The sequence below is a fragment of the Portunus trituberculatus genome, chromosome 17 (genome assembly GCF_017591435.1).
Source record: "Portunus trituberculatus isolate SZX2019 chromosome 17, ASM1759143v1, whole genome shotgun sequence".
NCBI classification, from domain to species: Eukaryota; Metazoa; Arthropoda; class Malacostraca; order Decapoda; family Portunidae; genus Portunus; species Portunus trituberculatus.
In genome coordinates, this window is record NC_059271.1 from 24670375 (window position 1) to 24689109 (window position 18735).

Here is an 18735-nt window from a genome sequence, read left to right on the forward strand (position 1 = left end):
AGGCTCACTTTTTAATCATTTCTTTTGATCACCACAGTAAATGTAATAAGTGTCTTCATGGGTAAATGTTTACAATCACTGTACAGTGTAAATTCCTAAAATTTCTCCCCTTTCCTCCCAACAAGCTTGGGGGACTGTGGGGAATCGGTTTTTTTTTTTTTTTTTTGGGGGGTGAGCAAATGAGGCTGATTTTGATCCCCGAAAAAAATCTACGAAAAAGTAAGTACGAGTCATATACTATCTATTAGCTCTACTATTTTAGGAATTTACACTGTACAGTGATTGTAAACATTTACCTTAAAGATAAAGAATAGATAAGCCATGAAGAGGTAAATGTTTACAATCACTGTACAGTGTAAATTCCTAAAATAGTATAGCTAATAGATAGTATATGACTCATACTTACTTTCCATCGAGGTATTAGTGGGTGCTCTACAGAACATTGCTTGTTTTAGCGTCACAAAGTTTAACACCACTTCCAATTTCTAAGTCCAGTGTTTGTGTGCTGTCTACACCAGCTTGTGTCGACTGAACCTCTTAACGCACTTGCACCGCGCCCGCAACAACACGATGTAGTTCCTTTTGAAGTGGCGAGTGTGCATGTGTCCACGTTTAGTTGAACGTGGAACACAGAAAGAACAACACTTCAGATGGAAGGAAATATTGTTTTTTCTTCAGTCAGTTATGAAAATATAGGAAATATGCTAACTAGGGGAAATGACGTCAAATATATATACGCACGTGGAAATTTACAGGAGCTTCGTGGCTGAATTCCTTTCCATCGGGGAACTTTTAGCTTTTTAGGCAGGTTCAAAGAGGGATACACGAAGAACAACACTTCAGAAGGGAGGAAATAATATTCTTCCTTCAGTCACCTATAAAAATCATTCAAATACGCTAACTACGGGAAATGACGTCAGGCATTACGCCAACGGAAGATTCCAGAACCTTGGTTCTGAATTTGGATCATTCGGAAAAATCTCGCTCTTTCTCGCCGTTTTAAGCAAGTTGAAAGAGGAACACGCGAAAAACAACGTTTCAGATAAGTATAAATATTCTTATTCCTCCATTAAGTGAACTAAATAAAGCAAATACGCTATAAACTACGGGAAATGACGTCACTAATGTATTCCTCCACCACTATGTGAACTGGAAGGTGGACTCGCCGCCCTCCTCACACAGTAGTCGTTTGTCAGTCATGATGGATTCCACTGCTTCTCTTCCTCGGTGCTCTGATTGTGACCTCGGCCTCCTCGACTTTTTCCATAAGTACACAGGGAAGGCACGAGACCTGTTTGATGTGTGCGTACGACACAGACTAATTCTCGACGCCAAGAATTGCGAGCGTTGCGGAAAACCTGCCAACCTCAACTTAACCAGAAATTGTGGCGCTGTAATAAAATGCGAATTTGATTACTGGGGAATCATCGCTCCTGCGATGGAAGTCAGTGTACAATCGAGAAGAGGACCAGCCAGGACCTTCATCATTTCGTTAAGGTATTGTGAGGAGGGGTATTGGTAGAGGTAGGGGGGGAGGGAAGCTGCCCCAAAGCAAGGATACGTTAGGTTAGGTTTATGTTAGGGTTAGGTTAGTGTTGTAGGGGGGGTCCGGGGGGCGCAGACCCCCGGTTAGGTTAGGTTACGTTAGGTTAGGTTTATGTTAGGGTTAGGTAGTGTTGTAAAGGGGGGTCAGGGGGCGCAGCCCCCCGGTTAGGTTAGGTTACGTTAGGCTAGGTTTATGTTAGGGTTAGGTTAGTGTTACAGGGGGGTCCGGGGGGGGGCAGCCCCCCGGCTAGGTTAGGTTACGTTAGGTTAGGTTTATGTTAGGGTTAGGTTAGTGTTGTAGGGGGGGTCCAGGGGGGCGCCCCCCCCGTTAGGTTAGGTTACGTTAGGTTAGGTTTTTGTCCTTAGATTTTTTTAGATCGCCTTATCTCGCCTCTTTTGCTTCCCCAAAAAAAGCCCGATTCCCCACGTGTCCCCAAGCTTGTTGGGGGGAAGGGGTATAATAGAAAAGAATATGTAAGGAATTTCTGTTCTATAGATTTACCTAGGTTTGTTTAGGTTGTTAATTACCTTAGGGGGGTGGGGTCCGGGGTGCGCAGGCCCCCGGCCATTTTACACGTCGCTACATCTAGGTATTTATGGGATAATTTTTACGAGAAATCCTGATTTTCAGGGATTTTCTGAAAAAATTTCCGTAGATTATTTTTCGGAGATCAAAATCAGCCTCATTTGCTCCCTCCCCCCAAAAAAACCCCGATTCCTCACAGTCCCCCAAGCTTGTTGGGGGGAAAGGGGGAGAAATTTTAGGAATTTACACTGTACAGTGATTGTAAACATTTACCCAGCAGTTTTTAAGTGCAAACACTGCCACTATTTATTTTTTTCCTTTTGTATTACTTATTATCTGAGTTTATCTATAATCCACTATTTTTCTTTATCCATATTCATATTCATGTATCATCTTTTCGTTATTTGTATTATTTTCCGATGAGATGTGGTGGAATGCACAACAATACCAGTTAGGTAAATAGAGGCACCAATATTTATAGAATCCTTGCCACCTTGAGAGGGTGTAAACTTATCAACTTCTTTCCTCTTGACTAATTGTCTTCAGCCTCTTTTTTTCACCGTCACAAAGTTGCATCTCGTTCTATCTTCTATCACTATTTTCATGCCAACTGCTCTGCTAATCTTGCTAACTGCATGCCTCCCGCGGCCTTACTGCACAAAGCTTTCTTCTTTCTCTCATCCCTATTCTGTTCAACTCTCTCCTGGTAAACTCAGGAACTCCTTGTCTGGCTTGCTTTCTCTCCCTGTGACATATGAACTCATTTAAGGAGGAGGTTTAAAGACCTCTATCCCATTCTTATGGTTAACCCACTTGAATCTATTTAGTGACTGGTATCTCAGTGGACCGTTCTGATTGATCGTGCTTGTTGCCCTTGGCTAGTTTTCCCGTCTTATATAATAATAAAAAAAACACAAAGCCACTTCGTTTACATAGTCGGGTGTCTGATTCTTGGGGGGAGTTTGTAAGCCTTGCTGCTTTGGACAATTGTTTGGGTTCTACGTTCTACGTTTTTTTTTTTTTTCTTATTTAGAGTTCTCTTGGTGTGGAATGGTTGTTGGTCGTGATAGTAAGTCCAAAGGCATTTTTCGCCTTAGGCCGGGTAGTTTTAACCAGCAGGACAATCTTCCCCGTGGTTCTTGTAACACTAATGTATGATTCCAATTCCATCGCTTGCGACCAGCGCCAGTAGTAGTGTCATGCTTCGCTGATATGTGCTGGTGTCCCGGAGCAGCTGCTTTCTCTTATTCTTTCCAATGAAGATAAGGAAGTCCGGTTTCTGTGTCCTGGGTGTTGCACAGGCCCTCACCCCCATCCTGAGGACCAGAATCTGGTCAAACTTAGTGACACGGTCACCTTGCTATTAGATACTGTAGCTAATTTCAGTAGTCAAGTTGCAGTTATGGCGGTTGTGTTAAAAGAATTATGCCTGCAGTGTAAGACTTTTTTTTTTATACCATGTGGGCTTTTCACGGGAGTTTATGGGCTAAAGGGGATACTTTTTGGGGTACCTCCTATCTCAAAGCCCACCCGCTAGGAAACCGTTGCCTCGAGTGAGGAAGCCCAACCTACACTCTAACCGTGGACAGGATTCGAACCCGTGCGCCTGGAGACCTCTCGGACCCCAAAGCACGCATGGTTCCACTGCACCACTGACGCTTGGTGCCTTGATAAGCGGTTCTGATACTACTCAGTCATCAAGGATGAAGATAGGGAACTGAGCGAAAGGGCTAGGAGGAAGATTGTCATCATTCGAGGTACTACACGCAAAAATCTCTCGCAAACTTGAAACGAGGCTGTCAACTTCCTGTGCCCGATGTTGGTAACATTATTGTGAGTGACGTATAGTTTTCCCTCGGGATAATCTTGCTCGTGCGAAAATTAGAAACCAGTTGCATAGGTCCTCCCTCTGGTCTTCGTCTTGTAACCTGGCCTCATCACGTTTTCATTAATCATGATCTCCCCTATAACCAGAGGAAGGAGCGAAATGAGAGACGGGAAGCTGCTGCAGAGCTCAGTCTGCGAGTGGGGGTGCTGCTGGTGCTGCGATTCTCTCGGATGCTGCTCGTAATCCTTCAGTATAGGTGCGAAGACTCTTCCTACTGCAGCTGTTGGTGGTGGTCAGCAGGGTGGTGGACCAGCCTCTGCTCCATCTACTCCTGCAGCACCTGCTTTCAGTTCTTCTCTTATGTTTCCTAGGTTAGCAGGTAGTTATCTTGCTTCCAAGAAAATCCCAAACTCAACTGTAAATATGTTTATTACGATTATTTTTTCTGGTCAATTTAAATTTTTTACTTAATAAAGTTAAGATTTCTGACATTTGGCTCATCCTCTTTCTCGCTTCGTCAGTTGTTAATATTCCCGGTTATAACTTTGTTAGGAATGATTTACCGAAGCATGGTGTTGGTCTCTATATATAGATCGTTCTTTTACGTTTGAGCAAGTTTTGTCAGACTCTCCTAATACCTTCGGTGGATACCTCTCTCATTTTAATTTGTACATTTTAGTTATCTATCGTCCTTACAATTACTCTAGCTGAAAATATTATCTTGTTATCGTACATTCATTTTTTTCTTTTTTTGTGCTAACAAGGTTTTTTTTTTTTTTTTTTTGTGCTAACAAGGATATGATTTCATTTGGTGACTTTAACCTCCCAGAAATTTCGTGGACTGGACTTGCTCCTTTGGCATGTTCTCCTTTCTGTCGTTCCTTTTTGGATTTATTTCATTCCTCAGATCTTATGCACTGGGCAACTTTTACAATTTTTCTTGCTTCAGGAAATATTTTAGATTTGGTTTTTACATCCAATCCTGATTGCATTTCAATAATACTAGTTCTGCTCCTCTTCTTGGCTGTGGCCATGCTGATATTTTATTTACTTTTTCTGTTTTATTTACTCCACCTCCATTACTGAGTGGTGATTTTAGTTTTGATTGGTTTTGCGGGAATTTTGATTCCTTGTGTGATTGTTCTTCTTTAACCCCCTTCTGTACTATGACACGTTTTCATATTCATTCTGGTTACTATTTGGTGATTTTATACAGCTTCAAATACTTGTGGGGACTTAAATAGTGAAGCCTCTGGCCATTAATCTTCTGGCCTCCATAGACCCCTCCTAATGTAAGTAAAGTCGTCTAATCACACCCAAAACTCAAAGTAAAAATGGGTCCCAGGATTAATTAGTTGGGATCTTGAATTTCAAGGGTGTAATGTACAAGTATTTGTCCATATTTTGACTAAGTCATTCAATCGATATATTCCTATAAACGTCAGAGTTCGCTCCATATTCAGAAATACTTCCCTCTCTCACTGCGATCATTTTCAAAGACCACAGAAACGATTAGCCGGGTTCTAGTATATTTTCCTGTTGATAATACAGAAAACTTGTAAACATGTCACTAGAATTCAGAAACAATCTTAAAAACCCGTGTCCCTTCAACTAGAGCCCTTTGAAAATAGTGATGTGTGGCGCGGAAGTGTTTCAGAATATGGGCCGAATGTTTTTCGTACTATTAATTAAGTCTCGTAAGATTGCAGCCTGGACGGATTACAAACGCCTCAGGTCTAACCTTGGTTGACATTCCCCGGTAATGCTCCAGGCTATGTTGGACTTCAGAAATGCTGATATCCAGTATAAATGTAATGTAAGTGACCAGTTGCATAAGACTGACTATATTATATTAGCATTCACTTGGATTCTGCCTATGCTATTGAAGCGCTGTAATTTTTTTTTTTTTTATTGCAAAGCATTTGATGTTAACTCCTTCAATAATGGGACACATTTTTACCTTGAGATATATGTACGATTAGACCATGTTATTGACATTAGGAAGGGTCTATGGAGATCAGAAGGTTAATGACCACAGTCTTCACTATTTTAATCCTCCACATGATTTTCTGAAGCTGCATAAAATCACCAAATAGCAAGCAAAATGAATATGGGAGCGCGTCATGGTACTCAAGGGGTTAATCAGGCAGTGTTACTGAATAAGTTTAGTGCTATTGATGTAATTGTCCCCTTGTTTGGATGATTGAGTGATTTTCAATTGGGACGTAAGAAGAATGTTGTGATCCACGGTTCTTCGAGTCATGATATTGATGATCTCTTGAGTGGATCATCAAGGATCTGCTGTTAGTCGTGTTCTGTTCTTGATCTACATTAATCTTAGTTATTATATCTGGACTTAGCAGTAAAGTTGTCCTGTTTGCTGATGATTTAAAAATCTTCCTTGCGCTTCCACTTACTAATATGGATGAGGTTAGTGGAGTTATTCTACGAAATGATAGGGTCCTTGTTGTACCTACCAAAGGAGTCTTTCTCTTGGCCTTAACTTCTCAGTTAGCAAATGTGCTCTTATTCACACATGTAGATACAATTCTACCGAAGTTGACCACTACATTCCTGTTCCTAATAAAAATGTATTTAGAGACCTTGGTGCTCTAGTGTACTCTTCCTTAAAGTTTCATTTGCATATAAGTTTAGATTTTCGCAAAGCGAGTGTGTTGCTAATAATTAACATTCTTAAAAGTACTGTTTGTAGAATGCCGGAATTCATGGTTCAAGTGTTCACCTCACATTAAACCTATTACTAATTTTTGTAGTGTTCTTTGGAATGCAGGTTGTGCAGATAGATGACTTACAACATCTGGAATCAGTGCAGCGAAGATGGATTCTACGAGTAGTGGTCTGCTTAGGGCCGTGGCTTCGCTTACGTAGAGCGTTTGGTTTCTCACGATTTGTATTCTATCAAAGGGAGGTTATATCAAGCAGACTGCAATATGGTTTGGAAGATTATGAATAGCCACTATCTTCATCTTGCTTATCTTTTCACGAGGGTTGGCAATGGCGGCATAGAGGTCACAGTGAGGCTATTTAAACCTCGTCATGTAACTGATGTTAGAGCATGATCCTTCACAATCAGTGTTGTAGGACCTTGGAATTCTCTTCCTGGGGAGGTGGTGCCGGTGTCTTCCCTGCCTTTATTTAAGAGATTGTTGAGTGAATGTCTAGGGGGATAATCAATTTCGAGTTTGATTGATTGATTTTTGTTGCATTAATAATGAAATACAACAAAGGAGGAGGATGGACCTTGACATGGACCCATTCCCTTGACATAGGGTACAATATCATAAAATATGAAAATAGATAGTGTACATTACACGACTATGAATAAATAAATAAACAAATGCAGATATTGCACACCTAATTGCATAAAAACTCTACAGTCTGGGAGCAAACGTAGGATATTCCTTGTGTATCCCTGAGAGTGGCTGAGCTATGAGTCTGAGATGGTTTTGTAGGTAGTTGTGACGTTGTCTGAAATAATATTATTTTCTCTACATCCTTACTAGCCATCCTTTTGCATTTTTTTTTCCATTGTTCTTTTGGGTGGAGGGTGCAGTAAATACCGATGAGGGGACTGACTGTCATCATGGTAAGAATTCGTGGTGATAACTAAAGCAAGATAGAACCGCGTGGAGCTGCTGAGGCTGGAGCAGTCTGTGGGAAGGGACGGTCACTCAGGTGCAGGTAAACACTCAACACTGAACATGGCTGGCTCGGCGGTGGCTTCTATTATCCAGTGCCGGGGAATATCAACCTCGGCTGCCGTTCTGGGTAAAAGGAATTTCAGGAAGTTTATGGTATACGGCAAAAGAGGAACTAAACTCTTTAAAAAGACTCCTTTCCGAGAATTAGATCCTGAAATTCAGAAGGAATTTGGTAAGTACTTCCGCGTTTATGTCACTACTCTTACTTATGATGATTTTGTCTATCACTACGCATTCTTTGCCCTATTATGATTACCAGATAGATGTTGTGGCTGGGCTGGTGTATCCTGGTTAATTCACTTGGTTGGCTACCCTTGGCTACTGTGGTATTTTGGTAACGATATTTTTAAGGTAAATTTATACAATTACACCAACGGCTTATTTCGGATTAACCTTTTTTTTTCTCTCTCTTTTTGTGGTAGATTTTGACCTGTTTTGAATGAATCTGCTATTCGTTTCCATTGCTAATCGGTATTTTTTTATTACCCTCCTCCTTCCTTCCCTTATAAATCGCTGTTTACGCCACCCTATTGTAACTTATCTATTTAACCAAAACTAACCTAACCCTAACTTCAACCTGAACTAACGTAACATAACCTAGTTGAGGCGACATGCACCACTAATACATCTTCCTCAGAACAAGAGTAATTTTAACACTATTAAACAGATCTAACCAAACCATACTAGCCTAACATGACTAGCAACGCTATGAAATTAATACAAAGTCATCACCCTATTTGTCTTCATGAAATCTGGTGATACAATCTAGACGACAACCTGCTCATTCACACTTCTTCCATAGACTGATTCAAATAGGCTCACTTCTCTCCACAAACTGCTCTGATTGGCTAGATTTATCATGTATTATTTTTATTGGTCAGTGGCTGCATTCTCAAACAAAAGAGTGAATCATTCATTTCAGGCGTGCACAAATGATGTGACAGTATGCACACATGTTTGAACACATGCAATGGTGTTCCTCAGTGCCCATCAGTCCATCACCTAGGTGGGTGTTGCTCTCTCTCTACCCAAAAAGTGGTAAATTTTAGATTTTTTTATCAACGTTATAAACAATTTGCAATGGGTATGAATGGGTTCAAATTTCTCAGAATAAAGAGCTCCACAAGATGAGAAGAGTAACAAAAGCCATGTTGCTGTTGGTGTAAGAGTATAATAATACCATTTTATGGAGCTAGGATATACAGGAGAGCACAGATCTGCAAGTACACCAGTCGCGCTGAGTAATTGCACTAGAATATTGTCATAGAAGAAGACTGAGTTATGTACCTATGTAGAATGCAATAGGTTGATTGAGATTTATTAATTATTGTGAAATTTTAATGAATAAAAGAAGTATCAGTGTTAGATGGAATCAGTAATGTAGTCAAGATAGAAAGATTTATGTGGTGTATGCAGAGAATCGTGTCTGGGTCTTAGTCAAAAAAACTGGAAAAGGAGAGTACCCAAGGTAGAATGTAATGCTGCCTTGAAAGTTATGGAGTCCAGAGCAACAACTTTATCCGGGAGAGAGTTCCAATTTCATGTCAGTTTCATCCTGTTTAGGATTTGCCTTCAACAAGTGATTTTTTGTGAGATGATTGTAATTAACAATCACTTTAACCTCTGATCGTATTAAAGAATAGTTTCGTTCTTAAGATATTATTGTGTTACCCAAGGCGAACTTGTGTCTGGCAGTATCTCATCTTCCGACTTGGGTAACACTCCACAACTGGCCTGTAGTGACCTGTAATAGTCATATAGCTTAAAATGGTTTAGTCCATGGACTCATAATAGCATTCTTCATTTACAGACAGGGGTGTGAGGCCTATTGGTGTTACAGTTGGAAAAAAGTTCCATGTTATCCCGGAAATGATTCCAGAATTGATTGTTCCAAATTTAAATGGCTTTAAGGTAAGTGTGTTATTTGTGAATTAATATTAAATCCTTTTTCTCTATAATGAGGTTCTGGATTTTGTTATCTTGTTTAAACCTATTATTGTAGAACTTCCTATATACAGACTTGAGATATGCATTTGTTTGGTTAAAGGTTAAACTTCTCTTTCATTTATTTTACTTTTTGGTTAGTTTTTGCAAAATCTCGGCAAACATGAAACTTTCCTTTTTCTATGCTCGTGTTACTTCTGTCATGGCTTCATCTCCCTGTCTTCTGTATTCCAACATCAAGTGCCTATTAATACATTGTAATACATGTAAAAGTACAAGTTTTCACTAAGCACTATCCACATGAAATTATGTTTTTTATAGGGTAAACATCATTCTTGATTGAATAAACCCTGAATTTACCTTGGCAGTGCCAGATGTATGCTAGGGCATTATCTGTTCATTTATGAGATTCTGTGAGCACTGTATAAAAATTTAATCTCTGCTCTATTATATATTTTCCTCCCTTTGTGAAATCATACAATTTACTTATGGATGGCTTTCTTACTCTATCATCATTGCTAACTGAATATTATGTGTAGAGACTACTCATACCCAACAAGCTTTTCTTACCTCTACTTTTGTTAGGGTACTGCTGGAGAATTCAGTAATTTTTTCATTATTTTTATCCCCGGATACCTTGTATGAACTCTCATCCCTTCCAGTCCCTGCCTTTATTGTTAGTGGTATACCTTTCCTCATACAAACAATTTATAGTGCCTATGGCAGCAATACCTTGTGTTTGAAGCCATTCAAACAACTCTTGGGTGGTATACAGTTTGTCTAAACTTACCCTTCACTAAATTTTCTTGACTCTGAAGAGCCTTCACTGTTGGAAGTAAACTGCAAATGTAGTGGTGTCCAGGCTCTCCTTTAGGTTTACCCAGTATATTATCATCCTAGGAGTGAATCTTCCTGACTTGACTTCTTTGGAGAGGGAGGTTTCAAGACATTTCCCTTAACTTTTGGATAACTCTTATTTCTTTAAGGGAACTAACTATCTATTGGGCCTTTCTTTTTCCCATTTTTTGTTTCCCTTGGCCAGTTTTCCATCTTGCATAAAAAAAAAAAAGAAAGTAAAATTACCACATTCACAGATGCATGGTCACTATTTTTTTTTAAACATCCCTGTCTACAGCAAACATGTAACCACCTCTGATCGTCTGGCATCTTTGTCAAAAGTTAGGTAATGTGTAAAAATCCAAATCTGTTCAGTCATTATTCCACCAAAATCTGGATGGATGAACTTTTCCATGAAAAGTTCTTTATAAGCATTTGTTTTGGCCTAATAAACCATATACATACAGCAAACAAAAAAAAATCTTTTTGATTTTAATGCAGTCTGTTAACCTGATGTGTGATGTATCATTATTTGAAGGCCACTTGAGAAATTCCTGCAATCATACTCTCAATTTTCTGATTACTATGAAGCACAATACATTGGAAATCTCATCAGATGTTATGAACAAGTCCTGTGCCATTTCTTCTGAATTTGCTGACCATGATACCATGGCAAGGCAAGCTTTGTCACCTTTTACATCTATCAAATTTTCGTCAGGGTTACTTGCAAGTCAGGAGACTGTCTGTAGAACCCATTGTGAGCACAGTGCATTAGTAGCCGTGCACCAAGAGCACCCAGTCTCAGCTAATGTTGGGGTATAACTGGTATTTTTTTTTATATTACAAATTGTATTATCATGACATTGAACCAAGCTATTACACTTACATATCACCAACATTGTCTTTATTGTTTTGTCTTGAGATAATGCAGAAGAGAAAGTAGAACTCCTAAACACTGATAGCAGTCTGATTGTGATTGAAAACATGACCAGCCAATCAGCAACATGCACCATACTATTCCTTGCTCATGAATAATGTTTTAGATTTTTATGTGATATACTGTTAGAATGTGATAACTACATAATAAGTGTTTGCCAAAATATACAATGGTAAATTTATTGTACGGCTGTTGGCAGTGAGCTCTTTGATCACTGATTTTTGTCTGTTATTGTTTTGAGTGACCAAAACAAAATTTAAAAAATATAGATTAGATTTTTTATATTATATGCTTATTCCTTGTCAAATTTTGATGGACATAGTAAGAATAATTTTTCGTAAATTTTAGATATTTTAAAAGATTTTGCGAATAATTTTTCGTAAATTTTAACCATTTTAAAAGATTCTGCTAGGGTGGCCCACTTCTGATCCATCCCCCAGACAATATGGTTAAGGTGCTGTCACACTAGCATATTTTTGGTAACTTTCTGAAGATCAACAAATTTTTCAGCACACCCTTGAGCATGCACAGCTGTCCATTTTTTTTGTCCAGTGAATAAACATGGCTCTGGGCTTTGTGTGTGCCTACATTAGCTACTGCTGCTTGCTACATTCTCTTGTCTAGTGTGGCAGTCTTGCCATCCTCACTTACACAATAACTTTCCAAAAGACTCGTAGATGGCAATTCACTAACAGGTTATAGGTCCAGCCAAACCCAGGATCCCAATTCACCATGAGTACAGCTCCACTGATCCATAGGCAAGCTGTCAATGCTCTACATCTTACCAATTTTTGTAAAATGCAGATGAGCCAAATGAGTTCAAATGGTATCCAGTGTGCAAGACAAACACTACTAACCTTTCAAAAGTGTAAACATTTATTTAATCATATGAGCCACAGTTTGCTGTTAAATTTCCATTAGTCAAATCAATGTAATATGAAATTAAGCAATTTTTTATCTTCCGTATATAATATTAATTTCAGTTGTATATGTATATATATATATATTCTTTATTATATAAAAATTTCATTTGTAATATATACATATATATTACAAATGAAATAAATTTTATATAGAAAAAAAGAAGCTTAATTTCACATTACATTGATTTGACTATATATATATATATATATATATATATATATATATATATATATATATATATATATATATATATATGGCAACTCAGTTGATGATAACTCCTGTAATAACAATTTGTTTTGAGTATGTAGAGAAAATATGATGGAAAGAGGCAAAGTTGACATGTAATGTGCCAGTGACCAATTTTTTTTTTTACCACATGACCTGCATAATCAAGATTTCTCCATTTCCTAAAGGCTCGTATTGACATTAGTAATTTTCTTACAGCTCAAGCCTTATGTGTCTTACCAAACACCAGATGTTGTACAGAGCGAGTTTGGGCCACAAGACTTGTTCTATGCAGTTTACAGTGAAAAGATTGCCAAGGATTTCAAGAATGGTAAACTTGATGAGAATTACAATTCACTAGAGCCATCGGATGAAGAGCAACTAACGGCAGAAGAGGCAAGCAATAAGGCATTATCAATAGGTGCAGATCGACTTGCTTGAGGTCCATTGTCTAGGTGTAATTGGTTATCCCAAGAAATTTTTTCCTTTCACATTGAAAGGGCAATATTTAGAATTCAGTAGCCACCAGGGTACAATTCTTTACATACTAGAGGTACAAGCTAATTCTATTTAGTTTGATGTAAATACTTTAAATAAATTTATGACACTGAAATAACCAATTTCAATGTGATTATCACTTTAGAAGGACCTTTATCTATTGGCATATTCTCTAGGTGCTCTCAGGATCTCACCTTAGGTAAGGTAAGACATGTTTTAGTAATACCCTGGTAAGTTTTACTAAAAACATATTTCAGTAATACTCATCTACAGTCAAAGTAGTTCAGCTCATCATTTGTTATTCAGCCATAAATGCAGATCCATCTAATTTTTCTACTCAGCCTTTCGTACAGCTATGACTTAAAATTTTGGATGGTTCTGAATCATAAGCTCTACTTGTGCTGAGGAAAGGTAACAGTACTAAGAAGAAAGGATAACAATACACCAAGTACAAATAATTATTTATTTTTAAACTCTTTGCTCCCATCACACCTGGAAAGAAAAGTGGCAATATTAACTAATGAAGCAACAAATGTAAATGAGGAAATGGGCATGTAATTGATAATTTCCTACCCTCAAAATGGTTACTTTGTGTTAAGAACTAACATTCAATCTTATTGATAGAACATTCTGATAAGAGTATATAATACAAATACATGTAGACCTTTCTATCTTTTGAGTCTACTATAAGATAAATCACTGACGATTTTGAGAACCTAAACCAACTGTATACGAGAGAATACTTGAACCCCTAAACCAACTGTATAGGAGAGAATACTTGAACCAATTATTACATAACCCCAATTGCAATACATCTAACACAAACCCAATACATTAATATTCATTCACGCACCTTCCGAATCTATTCAGTGGGCATGGTGCGGATAATGTCAGAGTCACCAGGATCAGTAATGGCCAGTGAGCACACCCTGAAGTATTTACCACATGCTGTTCCAAGCTCAATGTTGTTGCCAGAATAGTGATGCACTCCAGTTTTTGCCAACATGGCATAGTATTCAATCTCGGACTTCCTGCAATTGATGAAAGTCAAGAATATTGATTAATGATAATGCATTTTTTCATGTAGGATGGATACAAGATAGATAAAATTAATAACTTTAAACAAGCATATGCACACACCTCCCAAAAACAAAGAGAATAGTAAGGCCTTAATGCCACTGCTCTAAAAGTAATTTAGTATCTTATATACATCAGCTAGCTATGGCACAAATTCTCTAAACATCCTAGACTTGTTTCCTAAGTGCAATTTGCTCTTGCCTTCCTCCTGGAATTTTACATGAAGTAAAGCTCATATGAATAATCATTTACTTCTGGTGGTTGTGAATACAAGGTCAGAGCTACTGGCTTATGGGAATGAAAATAGTGAAATTAAAAAGAAAATTGACAATTCAGACTTCATTATCTGAAACCATTGCAGTGAACATAATTAATTAACCTTGCTTTTTAAATCTGCACAAAATAATCCACTTCTGTTATCATGCATATCCAGTCACTATGATCACTCATGTTAAAGCTATGTCATGTCCAACCACAATTAACATGCAACTTCATATTAATAAAATAAACAGTTGTAAAGTATTAGCAACTTACGTGTCCTAAGAATGAAGAACCGAGACTCCGCAGACAATCACACTGCATAACAACTCCCAGTGTGCTTCTACATGAGAAGCACTTGGGTGTTGTAACCCTGGACAGAGCTTACTAATACAATTGAGACACTATGTGAGTTACAAAAGCTCTGTCCATTGCCATCTCAGTCAACCCGACATCACTAAGGTCACAAGGCCAAGTGATGCAGCAGCTGTACTTAGATGGTGGGATTGGCCATGTGAGAGTCTACTTCTCAGTCTCACCTGAGTGATGGAGTGTTGTTGGCAATAATGACAAGCTTTGCCTTGCCAGCACGCAGGCACTTCAGCGTCTGTCGGTATCCCAGGACGTACTTGCCAGACTTCATCACCAGGGCCAGCCGAGAGTTGATGCTCTCAATGGCCTTTTTCTGTAAATTTCACACTTATTAAAAGCTGCTCTGTACTATGAACATAGGCACAGTAATTCCTTCAGGAAATGTGAGATCCAGAACCAAAAGGTCCATGAATATTTTTTTCTCTTGCCACCCAAATGAGACCAAAGAACACAAGTCCAGCGATCTGGCGCTTGGATGGCATATGTTGACTTCCAAAGCAAAGAGCCAAATCTGTATTTGTAATTGAAATAAAAACCACCAGACATGGCTTTGTCCAACCCCTAACCTGGACACTTCCTCAATAAATAAGGTAAAAGGTTAGTAAATGTTAAGAGAAAGTCACTCAGCTCTGCTGTTCTTGTTCTTGCCATCAAGCTCATATAACTAACCATATCTTTGGAGGCTTCTTAATGTTAGCAAGTTATAGTAAAACTAAATTGTACTGATCCATAACGTGTCGTTTGCCATTCTGCCAGATTTCCAACCAAAACATTCAGCCTATACTACTCGTGGTTCTTTAATCACAGTATTATCAACAAACGGCGTTCTGAGAATATTCTAACTATTTCATTAAATAGCAGGTGATAAACAAGTGTTAAATACCAAATCAAATGAAGGTATTTCATGAATATGTATGACGATGTGGCATGTCAGGACGGGCGGCGGTGCCAGTCGACCTGAGGCAGGATTTCCACTGGGGGAAGGGGGAGGAGTCAGGTCACCACACAGGTGCAAATCAACTCACTTCTCATTTGGTTACCACTATGGAAGGATACATCAACGCATCCTTGTCTGTGTGTTGTACAGCCAAATCAAGGTTTGTCTACAGAATTAATAAACAAAGCTTGCAAGGACCACTTTTATCAATAAATCAAGCGAGGAAGAGGACAGCAGATGCAGCTGGTTTATCTGAAGGCACAGTGAAGAGGATTTGTCCCAGTGCAAACAAGATATACACCACACAGCTTCACAACCTTATCAGTGTTTCTTTTCCCCACGCATTATATTACACTGGATATCTCGAGGACATAATAGTAAATATTTGGTAAATTATCAGCCTCATTTTCACTTTTATAACCAGCACCTTAACTAAATCTAATTTACCTATGGCATCTTCATGTCTTGTCCATCACACATTTTTTTTTAGTGAAGTCATGTATTAAAATAAATAAAGAACAGTTATTCCGTTTTCCTTGAAGTAATGAGAGATATGGCAGCGTCACACGGATTATAGGACTAGCCCTACAGGTCAGTACAATTTAATTTTACTACAGTAGCAATATTGGAGATGTCTGCTATCACAAGAACAGCACAGTGGAATACTTCACTTTATTGTGATTTGCTTGTTATTCTGCAACTTAAAATTTCATCTGAGGGAAATAGCTAGAACAAGTTCTTCCTTTCTACTTATCAACACCGTTCCCCTCCTCATGAACAGTAAGCTTGGGGATCTTGAAGCAAAATGGAATTTTTCTTAGAGAGAGAGAGAGAGAGAGAGAGAGAGAGAGAGAGAGAGTACCAGCATGGCGGCCTCTCCTTAGATATCCGTGACAGGTGATTTATAGACACCACCCCTCCACAGTCCCAACAAGCTTGGGGGCATGTAGGAAATCAGGTTTTTTTTTTGGGGAGGGGGGGGGGAATAGTTGAGTGATATATGGACTTTGAAAAATCTAGGGAAATTTCCTTAAAGTCAAGGAAATTCCCGAACCTAACCAGGAGACTGAGCCCTCCTAGACCCCGCTAGGATATTCTCATAAAACCTTACATGAAACACCCCCGCTGCTAGGACACCATTGTTTGCTGCATTTAGTGACCACCAGACTGAGGGCTTGGGTAGGGCACACTAAGGCCGCCCCAAAAATAAATCCACAATAAACGTATTGTGCATACAGTCCTTCATCACTAAATGTGTGTGTTTTACTGCTTCGTTAGGTGCTACTGTCAAGAATATCGGCACTGTCCCCGAGAAACCGTCCCGAGCGCTCGCCTTGATTCCCGGCTCCCACTTCGCAGCTCCTCCACTCGGCTGATTTGACGTCAAATAAATATATGAAGCCACGCCATTGGTCAGAGAGAGAGAGAGAGAGAGAGAGAGAGAGAGAGAGAGAGAGAGAGAGAGAGAGAGAGAGAGAGAGAGAATGGTAACGAATAAGGCAGCGTTTTTCAACCCTTTTACCCTTGCGTAACCCTTAAAATACATGGTCTTAAGGAACCCCAGCTTAAAAAACAAAATGACATACCATATTTCTCATTTTATGTGACGTCAAATCAGCTGGGTGGAAGAGCTGCGAAGGAGCCAGGAATCAAGGCGAGCGCGCGGGACAGTTTCTCGGGGACAGTATCAGAATATCCATCACACTAACCTAACCAGACATGCATAGCATAGAGAAGTGAGGATGCTAGCGGCAAGATCACAACTATGTGGTAGTACACTCACTACTTTGCGTTTTTTTTCTTTCTTTCTTTCCCGCAGGGCTAACTATCACCGACTCGTATTGGTACTTTTGAAAATCACGTTGCGCTAAAGATTATAGGTTTAGGATAGCTTGGATTTTAACTTCGATTTGGGAAAACCGAGACAATTTCACATTTGCTTTATGAAGTGAGACAAACGGCCATGTTTGGCAAACGGACTTATAAAACTATAAGATTTTATACTCCAACAAATAGCCACTCTATACATGACACCAAGTCACCGGGGTCACCAGCTTCCACGCATCACCACGTGCACCACACATTCTCATCTACTCAATTCATGGGAGCAGGAGCCAGAAACTAGCATCTTACTACTCCTACCTTATTCCACATTCATTACACGTCTATCGGAATATTTAATTTGCAATCTAAACGTAGACTAATGGAGAGAGAGAGAGAGAGAGAGAGAGAGAGAGAGAGAGAGAGAGAGAGAGAGAGAGAGAAAGCTGCATCAAAATTATACAATTGGAAAAGAAAAAAAATCAAATAGCAACACCTCGCGAACATTATTTGCCAACTCTAAAACTGAGCAAACTACGAATTCCTGGCCAAACATATGCTTCCCAAATCGTGGTGTAGACAAAGTAAAGAAAGTAACATTGGATGGAAATGATACCGAAATATACTTAACTTAGCCCAAGGATGGAAATGTTAATGTCATTTGAATACCATCCATATTTTCTACTAAGATCTGAGAAACCCTTATGTCCAGCCACCAGCACCTCACCTCACCCCGCCACGTGCACCACACCAATACTTACGGACTTCTTGGTGGGAGCCATGGTGTCTGTTTTTGTTTCCTCCGAGGATCTGAAACTGTACACACAACTATTAGTACCAATGTAGATAGATTTAAAACGAATACAAGTCAAGATAAGATAGCAAATTCAGCAGAGTTCACAATACACGTCCTCACCCTGCGGTGGCTGAGTGTGCAAAGGAGTGATGGCGGGAAGCGTTAAGCTAACACACATACAAGCCGGATGTCGGAAAATATATACCCAATCACTGAAAGGTAAAAAAAAAACAATATTCATTTCATTATAAACCTTAAAATGTGTGTTTTCATGCGTAAAACTAATTATGTTTTAATTTGATTTTAAATCGGATATATTTTGTGCATTTACTGAATCTTTCCCTTAAAAGTTCAGCTATAGGTAGATTGCTTGCCGTAGAAATATTATATTTATAAAAAAATAATAAAATCCAAATAAAAGATTAAAATAGAAAGATAGAAATATTTATTGTATTGAAATAGGCACCGTTATGAAAGTTTATCTATGA

The 18735-nt window shown here is 38.8% G+C and overlaps 2 protein-coding genes and 1 long non-coding RNA gene across 3 annotated transcripts in view; 2 read left to right on the forward strand and 1 right to left on the reverse strand.

Moving 5' to 3' along the window:
- Window positions 1-5661: 5661 nt before the first annotated feature.
- Window positions 5662-13101, forward strand: LOC123504899 (39S ribosomal protein L41, mitochondrial-like). The gene is made up of 4 exons (XM_045255805.1): window positions 5662-5715; window positions 7541-7793; window positions 9432-9532; window positions 12708-13101. Exons 1-4 carry the CDS (start codon window positions 5662-5664, stop codon window positions 12927-12929), a joined length of 630 nt encoding a protein of 209 aa, XP_045111740.1. The 3' UTR covers window positions 12930-13101.
- Window positions 13102-13435: 334 nt separating this feature from the next.
- Window positions 13436-18453, reverse strand: LOC123504786 (60S ribosomal protein L30-like). Its single transcript, XM_045255610.1, has 5 exons — window positions 18368-18453; window positions 18213-18267; window positions 14861-15006; window positions 13840-14017; window positions 13436-13478 (listed from the first exon to the last, which is right to left on the reverse strand). The coding sequence occupies exons 2-4, from the start codon at window positions 18231-18233 to the stop codon at window positions 13849-13851; spliced, it is 336 nt and encodes a 111-aa protein (XP_045111545.1). The 5' UTR covers window positions 18234-18267; window positions 18368-18453; the 3' UTR covers window positions 13436-13478; window positions 13840-13848.
- The window catches only part of LOC123504787, a 29674-nt gene continuing 26910 nt past the window's right edge, over window positions 15972-18735 (forward strand). The window contains exon 1 of the long non-coding RNA XR_006674945.1: window positions 15972-16488. This is a non-coding gene — a long non-coding RNA (uncharacterized LOC123504787). The remainder of the gene's footprint in view (window positions 16489-18735) is intronic.